This window comes from Amblyomma mixtum, chromosome 2 (genome assembly GCF_055824585.1).
Source record: "Amblyomma mixtum isolate Tamu chromosome 2, ASM5582458v1, whole genome shotgun sequence".
NCBI lineage: Eukaryota > Metazoa > Arthropoda > Arachnida > Ixodida > Ixodidae > Amblyomma > Amblyomma mixtum.
Genome location: NC_143013.1, coordinates 18,147,250 through 18,160,894, shown reverse-complemented (window position 1 = coordinate 18,160,894; position 13,645 = coordinate 18,147,250). Strand labels below are relative to the sequence as shown.

At 46.0% G+C, this 13,645-nt stretch overlaps 1 protein-coding gene across 1 annotated transcript; it reads left to right on the top strand.

Annotated features, from left to right (window-relative positions):
• Positions 1 to 235: 235 nt before the first annotated feature.
• LOC149358572 (muscle-specific protein 20-like) lies at positions 236 to 13,131 on the top strand. Its single transcript, XM_089570685.1, has 4 exons — positions 236 to 395; positions 6,719 to 6,843; positions 10,622 to 10,826; positions 11,932 to 13,131. The coding sequence occupies exons 1-4, from the start codon at positions 345 to 347 to the stop codon at positions 12,109 to 12,111; spliced, it is 561 nt and encodes a 186-aa protein (XP_089426811.1). The 5' UTR covers positions 236 to 344; the 3' UTR covers positions 12,112 to 13,131.
• Positions 13,132 to 13,645: the final 514 nt, after the last annotated feature.

The following is a 13,645-nucleotide window of genomic DNA, read 5'->3' as shown; positions in this document are numbered from 1 at the left end:
TGCGGTTCGGAAGAGGGGGAGGATGCACGACGGCGGGGCCGTGGAGCCCGTTATGGGAACCCGAGCCTGCTTCTTCCCTCTCTCGTAGGAAGAAGAGCCTCCGCGACTTTTTTCAAAGGGTGCTGCTGCCTGCAGCCGCCGCCGCCGTCGCCGCCGCTGCAGCGCGTGGCTATCTTTAGAGAGCCTCGCCCCCCACCACCCTCCTCCCCCAGGAAGAGGAGGGGGTTCAAGCCCTGGACCCCGGCGGGTCTTAGTCGTGGTCTGTCCGGCCCGCAGTTGCCTTTGCCCCTTGCTCCCGGTCAGGTGCCCCCGTCGCCGACGCCCGTACTGTCCAGTGTGTCGCCATGGCTTACCGCGGTCCAGCTTACGGTCTCAGCGCCCAGATCGCCAGCAAGGTAAGCAACTCGCTCTAACGCCCGTAGTCCTAGAAAAAAAAGAAGTTATACTCCCTTTGCGAGATCGCTGTGTCGCTGCCTTTTCAGAGCCAGCGGAGATGCGGAGAGAGCCACCCCTCACGTGTTATCTCCTTTACCGTTAGGGCTGATGACCTCAAGGGCTCCTTTTAGCTCGGAGCCTCTGATGATCCTCTTGTTTCGTGCGAAGCCGATAAAATGCGTACCACTCTCTGGGGCTCCTTTTCCGAAAGGCGAAAATGTCCTAGCCTTTCGAGCAGTAATTAAACGACTTTTATCAAAACGCAGCTAATCAATTCCGAAGCTTCGTGCTGTGAGAAAAAAAAAGCTGAAGACAATAACTAATCGCTTATACAGAACCAAAGAAAGTTTTGTCATCGGTCAAATCTGAAAGTGGCTGTTTCGAGATAAAGTAGTTATCTTTTCCTGGCTTTATTACGCCATTGTATTTCGTTACCGAAGAAAAATTATTGCTTTGTGAACGTTAATTATCATCAGTAATCTGTGCACGTACAGCCCACAATGAGCAAAGAACCGGGTTTCTATTCTTATAGGTAAAAGTTTGCAATCATCACACACATCGTTAATTTTTAGACGTCACTTTTAAGTTGTCTCCACATGTCTTTACTTACCGCAACAGCATTTTGAAGAAACAGCGTGAATGACAAGTGCCGTTGGATAAGAATACCACAAGATATACTATCATTATCATATTTATAAAAATTGGCTATTAGCAAAGAAAACGTTCCTTTCAGCTATTGTATTGGATGCATTTTTTGAGACAAAGATGATATCAACAAGCTCTCAAACATTTGGTTCAAAAAGACAGACAAATAAAATATACTGCTTTGCTATCTTGAGCTGTCTTGCCCTCCAAAGCGCAGAAAAAGCGATACTTCTAACCTGCAATACAACTGCTCCCAAAAGAGCACTTAGACAGGTGCTTAGGACGCTAAAACCTTCTTCAGATGACTTCAACATGAACTGGAGAGCAAAAATCTGGCGAGGTGTTTATTCACTCCCAAGAAATAACCTTCAAGGATAAACCAGCAATTCATTTACTCAACTTTAAACAGTTACCCTACAGTAACACTTCTTCCTTATGCGCCCAGCAAGCGCGACGTGCAAGTTTGATTAAAGCCTATCTTTAAAATAACTTTGCAACTCATTCTGAAAGTTTATGCTTCGGCTAGTCCCCGGAATCAGTGCAAATAAACACGGTAGCCAAAACGCTTCCGTGCTCACAAACAAATACCAGCCATTCCCTTCCGTCTCCTTCTTCTTCATTCTTTCTTTCAGTATATTTTTTTTTTCCGTCTCAACACAATTTCTTTTGAAGGCTCCAGTACTTTCCATGCTAGGACGCAGCCTCCGTGCGTATAGATGCAGCAACACGATACAGTTTGTTTCTTCGTAATTAATTTGGTTGAAAACAGGCGACAGTTTGATTTGCATCAGAACCGTTTTAAGAAAATGCTAAAAAAATGACAAAAAAAACTTGGGGCAAGGCCTACCTGTCATAGAGCCAACTCGGTCACTTCGTCTCATGACTTGTTTACACTTCTTCTAATAACTTTCTTTCTCTTTTTCATTTTGCCTAGTGGCAAACATCTCAAATAAAAAAAAGACACAATGAAAAATTAATAAATGAACTTTTTCTATAGGTTTCTTTCACGAAACAACTGCCTTCCGTGTGTCGCCCATGTGCGACTGCACTTGTCAACATTTAACTGCCAGTAATAGTTCACGAAGCCCAAGCCATTATTCAGTAAAAGTTCGCATTAAAGTGTGACCCCTCGTGTAGTTCATTCCTGCTTTCAATAAGCCACTCTTAGGATGACAAAATACCGGAATTACTCGCGCGAATCGCAACCGTTTACGATCCCAGTCAAACGAGTTTACAAACCAGCTCCTGCGTATACGTTTAGTTCTTTTTACCTCCTGTCGCGAGTTTCTTGTCATCGCTCGCAGTTCTACGTTTTCAGTACCCTCGCTTTGCAATAATCTGTCAGCCCACCCATCGTCGCCGAAGTTAGGGTTTTTCTTTTATTTCTTTCCTTTTTTTGCCGTAGTTACTTGGGTAGTAGGTTTCGTCTAGACGACTGGGTGTGCAAGCTGTTATTTATTGCCTCTGGCACAACCGGGAGCGAAGAACAACGCTTGCAGAGTGAGCCAAAAGTGAGACCCGTAACCCAAGACACCTTTTCTTGCGTGAGCACGGCAGCGCAGTCTGGGGGCCACTCGTCTGCGGAGGCAGTTCGTCTTCCCGGTGGGCTGAGGGTGAGAGAAAAAGAGAAAGGGAAAGGAACTGCGGGGGAGGCGCGTCGGTTTGTTCGTTAAGAGACGGTCTATTTTCGGGGAGTTCTTGGGAGCAGAAAAAGAAAAAGATATACTATCGGCGACGGGCTCTTTCTCTTGTTGAGATTTCTCGCGTACGGGTTATCTTTTTATGCTTTGGTGCAACCAGCCTCAGCACTGACACAAGAGCCTTCTTTGAGAAAGGATGTTAGCTGGGTATTTTTGTTCCTGGTTTTAACAAAGACCAAGTCCTTGTCATGAAGTGCACAACTCATGCGCAGGCTGGAAACAATGTTTTTTCTTATTACTACATTTTAATAGCAAAGCACCATTTTAAAGATGATGATGATGAAACGCATTTAATAATATTTACAGAGAGTTTGACATAGAAGCAGCCTCTAGTGGGCCGCTCCCCTTACAGTACTAGGTGGAGTCCCTTATTCAGGGACCCCGTTGATCTGGACCGTCACACGAGCTCGCTGAACCAGGTCTTGTTGGGCCGCTAGGTCCAGGCAGCCGAGCAGGGCCGCCTGCCAGTCCTCTCGAGTAGGGGAATGGGTTAGGGGTGGAAGAGAATGGTTTTGCTACTGTGCCCGGCAGTACTCAAACATTTCAATCTTTCCTTATCTGGTGTCTCCTAATTTTAAAGAGATTTCCTTGAAAATTTAGCTCCAGTTACACAGCAAGGTTTCGAGGGAAGACATTCTTCAGCAGTCTTCGCTGGTCTTTGTTTAGCGTCGTGATAGTTAGTTATTTGCTAATTTATTTTTAACTTTGATTAAACAGCACAATGTATGCGTGTCCTTGGGCATTTTCTGCTTTCCGCGCTTTCTCATGGCCGTTATAGAAAAAATATCTACAAAAATATTTGTTGCCTGGCTAAGCTTCCCGAATTCGGAAGTGCCCCATTAAATAAATTCCAGCCAAGTTTCGCGCTGTCAATTTTGATAGAGCCTGATGGGAAGCATCTTGAGGACTATAAGCAGAGAATTATATCACCTTAATAATAAACCTTTATTCCTATTTTGGGAATGTGACCTACACTTACGTATCATCGATTAATCAACAACACATACGCAATACATTCCTTGGCAATAAAACTGTCATGTGAAAGCTCATGATTTTTAAAGGATACAAACGAAAACACAGGTCAACACGGTGTCATAGACGAAAGACAATGCCCACATTAAAACTTCATTTTACACTTGTGCACCAAAACAGATGACAACTGCTCGTGATGTGCAAAATAAACTGAGCATTCTCGAAGACCCCCTTGGAAACCGACTGCGCAGGCTTGCGGCAGATTGCAAATTCCCTGTCCCTTGCGACGGGCCACTAGAATATTGTGGTATTCGGTACAGCCAATCATCCTAAATAGCCATGCGTGAAATTTGCTCTTTCCTCGCGAGTGCTCTCTTGGAGCTTCGGGACGTGTTAGTACGGCTAGAAATCACAGGACTATGTGTCCGGATTCGTTGTGATGTTGGGTAACCCCTGCAGCAATGAAGCTTTTTTCTCCTTAGCTTTTCTGTCTTTCACGCAGCATTACATAAAAAAAAATCTTTATAATCCCCTATTCTTGCCACAAAGCTTCAGGCTTTCTTTTCCAAAAAAATATTAATTCATTTAATCAAACTGTAAACAGTGAATGCTTAAATTGACGACGACTAAAGCTTGTGCAAGCTCGTGGAGAGCTGCGTACAACACATAACGCAAAGCCCTCCATCTGAGGTCCTCTGTTTCTGCAGATAACCTGTTGTTCACAAACAAGATGCAGAATGCCGGTGAGCGAACGTCATCGCAACTTTATTTTCAGGTCAATGCTACCAAAGGACAGTAAATGACCGCCAAAACGCCTGTCTCATGCAATCGAAATATTAGGTATCTGTCCTTTCTTTACTTAACGCCAACCAGCAGCAGTATAATGCTCGAAGCTTTCGTAAACTTGCAGCTACAGAAGCCAAGGCCGACAAGCGCAGTCACACTAGCGAGCAAAAAAAGTTCGAAAGCCGCGCCGTCAGAAACTGCAGAATTTTTTTTTTTTTTGCACTCCACATGTCTTGCCTTCCTTTCTCCTGCTTTCTTTCCCGTCTTGTTTGCTTTGTTTTTTGCTCGTAACTCTGTTATTTAAGTGTAATTTGTTTCTCAAGAACAAAACCTGTTTTGCGGCGCGCAAGGGACCTATTACTGCCGCCTTTTGGGACGAAACATTACGATTACCTTAAAACGAAGTGTTGTCAAACCGCCCAGCTCAATGGCAAATTGTATTATACCTATTCTTAAAGTGAAGAAAATGCTCCATGCGCTTTGAAGATCACACAGGGTGCTGATTAGGTTTTGCTGGGCAGCCAGGATGCGTTGTGTTTTTCTTTATTTACTAATTAGTACATAACACGCGAAAGCTCGAATACACAGCGCACGTCACAGACGGTAGCGAACAGTGGAACCATTAACAGAGAAGTATATGGCAGGAGTCTATGCATATGAACAGAAAGTTCTGGGAGATGAGCCTACATTAAAGACGTGTAGCCGTCTGAACGCCCTTTACAGTAAATCGACCCTTCAAACAAAGCATATGTGAAGCTATGCCTACTAGGACCTCTACAGCCTCACTGGCAAACTGTCCAGCCATGCTTTTCAACACATTACTTCTGCACTGAAGTTGAAAATGTTTCATGGGCATTTCGTGTCCTGAGAAAACTACTACAAGAAAAAAAGCATGCATTTCAATTATACTTATGGAGTATTGATCGGTTTATTGCCTGTAATGTGTTCCCTTTAACACTGGAGTTACCTGTACTTGCCAGGCATTGCTCCTCACGCCTTCCAGCTCGAAGCCTTCCCTAACATCCCACTTGTTTACAAAGTGTGATACTGTATGGAACAAATATTGTCAACCCGGTTATAGTGACATGTACACTTGTCCGCCTTGACACTGAGGGCTTCGCTACACAGCATAATGCTGACGCGCATAGTAGCGATTACAAAAGCACACTCAGCACGTCCCTTCATCCTCACTATGGCAACTTCCCATCTATACTGCGCAGATGTGAGCAGCGGTTTCTCTTCCTGAGTCAGTGTCTGCGCCGCTGGTAGCCGTATACGCCGACGCAGCTAAGGGACACACGCACCCCCTGTGTATATTCGTGTGAGTCAGCGCAGGCAGCTCTGCACCGCGGCTGGAGCGCCGCCAAGACGGGATACTTTTTTTTTTCTTCCACCGCCTCTTTCTCAAGGACTGCTGGCCCTGGCTCGAAGATGCATGTGTGTGTGTGCGTGATGCACCTTTGCCGGGGCCTTCTGACTCAGCGCTCGTCAGGTTCAATGGGTCTTCCTGTTCGCTCGAATGGAGCTGGCTGAGCATGAGTTCCGGCTCCGTCAGGGAAACCGCCCCTGTGGCCCATGGTCTTACGCGGGACCAAGGGCATCCATCTCTGTCGAGGCAGCTACCGCAGAAGTCTCGCCCACCTAGTCAGCTTTACAAAGTTTATATACGAAGCGACAGTTTATAGGTCCCCGGCACGCGTCGACATAACATGGTGTAAAAGATGTTAGAAGGGTATAAATAGAGCGGTAAGTTGCGTAATCAAAAATAAGAGGAGCAAGAAGCATGTGGATCTACCTCGGAGCCAGCATGTGGTTACTCCTGAGTAAATACAGCGAGTATCTTCAACGAAAAGATACAAGAGAATGGCTCCTGACACGAAGCATTATAACCTTGAGGGGAAACTTCGGAGGAGGCTTGGCATGTTCAGCTAAGATTGTTTTATTCTTGACATACTATCCAAATAATTTACTAGGTGTCTTCTTTTCAAGAAACAAAGAAAAAGGAGGATCATTCCAGTTACCTTGAGCTTGTTTAAAGGAAATGCTAGGTGGCCTTTCCAGCGAACCGATCCACTTTGCTTAATATTTGTGAGGTCAATGGTTTGTCGGTCATGCGGGTATGCTTCCAGTGACGCATAAACACCGTAAACAGCAAAGCGCTTTCTCTGTTTCCGTTGTAGATCGCATCCAAACGCGATCCTGAGCTGGAGTCCCAAATCCTGGACTGGATCGAGGAAGTGCTGGAAGCCCGGCTACCTCAGGCACCATACGAGGAAGTGCTTCGAGATGGCGTCGTTCTCTGCAAGTAAGTTCTTCGCCCACCGTATCTAATTGCGCCGGTGGGGACAAGGCCTCCGCTGTGTTTAAGCATTCATGATTTCTCCGCACGCAGGGCACTTCAGCAGAGTGTGCTTACTCTGATACTGGGCTTCTGGTCGCTCCGCACCTAATTTGATTGCAACGACTTCAAGATATTTTAGTGGACGGGCAGTTTTTCTTCTTGCAACTGTGGCACATAGGCCATTTGGACCCCTCGGTACCCACTTAAGCGTTGTGAAAACCATTAACGACAAGCTATAGCTACGGACTTGCTATAGTGACGTCTGTAGTGACAACAGCCAAGCAAATAAGACTCTTTACTACATTACAAAGGTGAACCCACTTGTCTAAGGCGCCCGCGCACAGCTGTTCGGTGCAAAGAAAGCGAAATTTTAGAGCGCGTAGAGGTTTGCCTGGAAAACTGCTGCGCTCAAGCGCTACATACAGGAAGACAAAAGCTCGCCAGAAAAACACGCAGGAAATAATGACATAAGCACTCAACATAGCAGAGGCGCCGGGATCTCGCTTAATTTTCACCACAATAAACCCCACCATCACTTCAGACAAGTCTACGGACGTCTGTAATACTAGTAGGTGCGCATCCGCATTTTGGCGTATTTTGCATATTTTGAAACAGCAACATGGAGAGGCACTACGGTGCTGACGCAATGTCTCATCGAAGACATTGTTATGCATGCTGAGTAGAGAATTAATACAGCACTTTGTTCTGCCGTATTTGTCGTTGGGTGCAGCTAGGTTTGTGCTCAAGAAACGACTTCTAATTGCTGCACGTGCGTCTGCCATCTTGATATTTTGAGTTGCAGGCATAAAAAAAAGACACGTGCCGCTCTTGGTGGGAACCTGTCATTATTGTCGACTACCAGCTTGGCTGTCAGCAGCATTTAGATACTGTAAATTCACACTCGCGCAGGAACATGAATACAAGAATGAATAAAAATGGTCCGTTTCGCTCTTTAACACCACTTACACTGAATTGCCTTGCCCAGATCAGACTTTACTATAAGGTCCATTCACTGCTGCGTGCAATCTCTCTGTGACGTGATGATGAGGGAAAGATAAAATGTCTGGTGATATGCAATGAAGAAAACCCTCCCTCGGTGGAGCCCTGGGTCCGGGGTCCCAATGGCGGCTTCCACCCAGTCTGCCCTATCCACCAGCCACTGATGGTGCGTGAAGGCATATATGGTTAGCATAAATATTTGAGCATATTTTCTGCTGCATCGAAGCTAGCAACAAAAATCTTTAGGGCTTCTGTTTCTTCGTTCATGCGACATTATATATTTTCATTCACGCAGTCAAATGACGCACATAGGATTCAAACACGACTTGTCGCCACTAATCGCCAAGCACAACATGGGTCCCGCGATGTATATTTACGAATCTTTCTATAGCTGCTAATCGCGTGGCCCCCTTGCATTCCTCCAGAATTCTCATCTACCTCCTCCTGCCCTCCCTCACGCTAGACTGTCAGCTCCTATATTCTCACACGACAGGGTTGTTTATACCAGTGGGCGGAGGACACGGGCAAGAGAGGCGCGCGTATTTTCGTGCTGCCTCCAGAGATGTTTTCATTTGTGCGCTGAGCTGGGGTCCCGGATGGGCGGGAATGGCCGCGTGCTGCCAAGATGCGTCGAGGTTTCCGCACTGGCGTTCTGTCAAGGGGAGGGATGGAACAGGTGCGGGTTGAGGGAAAGGGGGTTGTCTTCCTCGCCACTGGGGCCCCCGCGCCGTAATACGAGCGATACAGATCTTGGCCCTCGCGAGGCATCCGAGGCCGTGCGGCGCGCGGGCTTGCCAAGTGGAAAGGCTGGGCGACAGTGTGCCTAACTAGCATAACGCGACTCTGCCATAGATCATGCCCCGCCGCCCTCCCACCTGCCTTCCCCCACCCCACTCCTTGTTTTCGCGGCTGGCACATACTTTCTGCACGATACTGCCTACGGACACGTCTTCCTGTTACGTACAGTCGGGGACAAAAGTCTCCTGACCACATGATCCGCAAACGAAGTGGATAGCTCTATTAATAGCTAGCGGCTGAAGTTTACGCTTGTGGAGGTAAAAGTTCAAATCCTACTCTTTCACCTCCACGTCTGTTGTCTCTATATGGCTGCTAATAATGTGCTTCGTTTGCGGAGCACATGGTCCAGAGACTTTTGCCCCGGCTGTACTTCTTCAGTAGGATACTAATGCTTCCCTCAGGCCTAATAGACATTGAGCGTGCGTCGCCGTTGCTGTTCTTGTTCAGAAGCCGAATGGTAAATTTTTCGATACTCGTCATCTGAGGGAAGGCAGGAAAAATGAAATTTCAGCAGATCTTCCCACCGCTGAAGCCTAGTGATGCAGAAATAGGGTGTGGAAATATCTTGCATGAGATTGTCGACAAGCGCAAATAAAGAATAACTGAGCACGCTTACGCTACGCTAGTTAGTCTTGAAACTCGACGAGAGCAATCGCAAACTGTGGTGTCTAGACACCGTACGTAAACATTACTCGTTATATTTTTACATATCTTCCTCTCTCACTTCTTTTTTGATAGCTTCTTTCGCAGTTATGGTCTAGACGACCACACGCTATAAGAACTACTGCTATCGCGCATTTGCGAAGTACTTATAACCCTTACAGAGACGCTTATAGGGCGTCCGAGAGGAGCTTCGAAGCTCTTCGCAGTCTCTTATCACTATGCGTCCCCCCCCCCCCCCCCCCCGATGACAAGGATTGCGGGCCGGAACTGAAAAATAGGTCGATTTTGGCAAGCTAGAAAGTACGAAGTGGAGGCCAAGAATAGATTCCTTCATTAGGTATACAACACTTCTCAGAATTTGCATAGCTCTTTCGTTTAAAACATAGCGCGCCCCTGTAGGAACATTCCATTGTTAAGCACTTGTGTTACCAACCAGAGCCACCGAAAAAAAAACAGAAATTAGAGTGATTGCTTCAGTGCCATTCTGGGGCAGGGGCTAAATTTTGCGATACCAAAATATATTTTCCAGAAAGCAGCATTTTCACTCTTTGAGGCATGAACCCGAATATTGTTACCAGGTATTGAAGTTTATTTCAGGTAAAAATTTAAAAAGCAACTCTGGCATCAAGGCAGCTTAGCAGCAACGAACTCCTGGCGTCGCTCGGATTACGGACGTGAACGGGAAAAATATGAGGCGTAATGCAAAGCTGCATTTCGTAATCAGATGAAGAACCTGGACCTCTTCATCTACAACACATTGGATGTTACTCCCAGCCCTTTCCAGCGCTTGCAAAAGCGGATTAAACAGGCCACTGTACTCATCAGGAGTGTGTTAGCACGCAACCATGATTTATCCGAACGCGAGCCACTCATTATGACCAACGCATTAATCATCAGCCACATCATATATCACCTTCCATGCCATATACTCACTCAGCGCCGAAAGCAGCAGGTGGACATCCTAATACCCATGGACGTATTAGGACTGTACCCCAATCCAGCGCCACATGACAACTACAGACCAAACCTACTCTCTTATTTTCACCCTGCTTCTGCCCCACATTGCAACATCTCTGGCGTGCCCAAAACCACACTCTTCCAAAACTTGTGAGAATGGCCTTCTCCACAGGCAGTCCCCCCCCCCCCCCCCCCCCCCCCGAACCCCATCCAATTGTCTTAAATTTCCGTAAGTTAGTTCGGCGCTGTTCAACCTGACGTTGATCGTGGCCTATGGTGAAGTCTTGGCGCGTAAATACGCTGTTTCTTTCCCGTCTCGTTTCAGACTCATGAACGCCCTAAACCCGGGCTGCATTCCAAAGATCAACACGACGGGCGGTCAGTTCAAGAAGATGGAGAACATAGTGATGTTCCAGAACGCGGCCAAGGAGTGGGGCGTGCCCGACCTTGACGTCTTCCAGACGGTCGACCTCTGGGAGCGAAGGAACATCCCGCAGGTCTCCCAGTGCATCCTCGCCCTGGGTCGCGCGGTAAGTGGTCACTCACTCCTGCTGGCGACTGCCCCGTCATCTATAGCATTGAAAACCAACTCTGAATGTCCATAAGCTGTGCAATTCTGAAGCACAACCCTCTGTGTCTGCTACTTGGCTTCCATTCAGATGTACGAAGTGCGCAACCTTAACATTGAAATTCGTAATTTCCATTGTTTAGGTGTATAAACGCGCGTTTATAAAAAATTTGTTTCATTACACGCTTGGAAATAGGGTTGCAGTGCAAAGCATGCGAAAGTTTTGAGAGTGCCAGCAAGAAGTTTAAATTTCGACATAGAATGGTTGGAGTACATTCTTCCTTCGCTTTTAGACACTAGAAACTTACTAAGTTAATAATTTTCCCTTCTTCACGTGTTCATTTTTGCATTTTGTATGCTACAATTTAGGGACTTATCTTCTATGTTCTAAATGACTCAGTTGGTATATTGGTTCAATATATTTGTGTAATATTGCTCAAACCATGTGGGAAGGGGGTAGTGGTTAAATCTGAGGCCTGTTATTGCTGTTATTTATAAACCTGTATATCTGTCATTGCACGTTGTAACTGTTTGTCCATAAGATGTGCTGTATAATCGCTGCCAAGGGCAAGGGGACTGCGGGTCAAGCTGTGTAGGACAGCTTTGTTCGGTAGCTCTTGTGTCTGTGTTTTTTTTTACAAGGCAGAAATAAATGATTTTGAGAAAAACAGCGCTTGCAGACAAATGACCAGAACGAGAAGGACACGCAACAGCGCAGTTGTGTGTCCTTCTCGTTCTGGTCCTTTGTCTGCAAGCGCTGTTTTTCTCAAGATATACCCCAACCAACTCGCCCAGCAATACACCTTGCAAATCAGGAAGTCGAGCCAAATCAGTAAACGATGCAAACAAATCCAAAAGAAGCTCGCATGAAGCGAGAATCCCTGAACAATAATTGGCCTACGTTGCGAACAGTAAACATACTGCAATCAAGGCAATAACAGTACTTGTCGTCCTCTCATGCTTCGCTGCATAGTGTTCCTTTTAACAAGTTTCCTACAGGCCTAAGTTTAGGTCAACGTTGTACTGACACGCACTAAGCCGCGCGTACTGCTTCCCTCAACGCGCAGTGTTACCTGCACCCTGAGTACGAGGGTCCGTGCCTTGGTCCCAAGCCTGCCGAGGAGAACAAGAGGCACTTCACCGAGGAACAGCTGCGTGCGGGCGAAGGCATCATCAACCTCCAGTACGGCACCAACAAGGGGGCCAACGCCAGCGGCATCAACTTCGGCAACACGAGACACATGTAACACCGACGCGAAACACACGAAAACGAGAACGGGGGGAGAAAGAAATCGCAGTTTCGCTTCATCTCGCAGTTCGTCTCATCCCTGCGGAAACTTGCGATTTGCATGGGCGAGCCCTGCTAACCCTGTCGTTGACCGACGCTTTCCTCCCTTGGGGGCGTATTCGAACGATCACAGTCAGTCAGCGTTAGCTGCTCAGAAATATAAGAGCGCCTTCATAGTGTTGAGCAATGCATATAAGTTTTCAGATACACCTAAGTGTAACGCAGGCTATGTGAGCCTTATACCTATTCAGACGGTGTGGACGAAACGTATAAATGTCCCCATGTTTATGTAACTGCCATGACACATTACCAGCCAGAGTCTCACTATTCACCCTTATTCCTAACAGTGTGAAGAACGGGACAACGCTGACAAAATAGCGCTTACATTTAAAAGCATATAAAACCAGAAATTAACGAAGGTTGTTATAACATGAGTTGCTTTCCGCTGTGATGCTTTGGATGTCTTCAATAACCTTAAAGGGTTACCGCGGCTGTCGTATTAGTGCGTCCTGCTCTGCGGTGTTTTCATTATGACTACCGAGTTTCCATTGCATCAAGTAATCACTACACAGTTTTCGACTTACTGATCTCTACTTGTTAAGGAACTTCATATTTTGTAGACATCGTTGCGACCAGTTCTCTTCAAGACTAGACACGCTTACATACGCTGCGAGACAGTTAATGCAGCACAATGCAAAAAAAAAAAAAAAACGGGATCAGCTTGCTAGTTTGTTTACTTGAAGAAGTAAATCACCGCATACATCGGCTGCTGCTTGTTTTTTTTTATACAGACGGCTTGTAGGTCACTAGTTCGTCCAGAGCTGCTCCATCCTTTCTTGGCATTTTGTCAATAACAACAGCTTCTAGTGTCTCACACATGCGAACTGCTGATGTTTCTTTCGTGGCCAGCACGTTAGGGGTGGACTGACTGCAAAAGCACACGAAATAAACGAATTGTGGGAATAACCACGTTGTGAAATGGCTGTACTGATTTCTCCTTTGTAATATCTGCTTTAACCAATAGTATCTTTCTTATGAACATGGTGTCACTCCACCGTGAGCAGAGAACAGAGTAGAAACTTCGTTGGTTCGTAGTTAGTAACAAAAGACCTTTATTAGAGACGTGTAGCAACAAATCGCACAAGTCCTAAAAATTTCTTATGCCTAATTGAAAAATGTTCCACATATATTTTTGAAGATTCAGTAAGGTGGGAATAAAATTTCGTGAAAACCTATCCAACCACAAGTGCGCTTTGCGAAGGGTTTGTTACCTCTAGCCCAATAACTAATACCTGGGAAGGTGTTGTCTGAATGTAATCCGCATTAAAATACCAGCTGGAAGATTTATTGTCAGAGTACTACTTTTAAAAAAAATTAGAACACTTTAGATCGCTATTTTTCCAACAGCCTAGAAGACTTTTTTTTTGGCATGCTTCATAACATACTTTCGCAGTTCGCTAGTGCCACCACATTACTCTTACAAATCTCTTTCT

What these genes read in the sequence shown, in the direction of transcription:
- LOC149358572 (XM_089570685.1), top strand. Translation starts at nt 345, where the DNA reads ATGGCTTACCGCGGTCCAGCTTACGGTCTCAGCGCCCAGATCGCCAGC. An exon ending in GCGCCCAGATCGCCAGCAAG is followed by an intron (nt 396 to 6,718) that starts GTAAGCAACTCG and finishes TTTCCGTTGTAG; the next exon opens with ATCGCATCCAAACGCGATCC. An exon ending in TCCTCGCCCTGGGTCGCGCG is followed by an intron (nt 10,827 to 11,931) that starts GTAAGTGGTCAC and finishes CTCAACGCGCAG; the next exon opens with TGTTACCTGCACCCTGAGTA.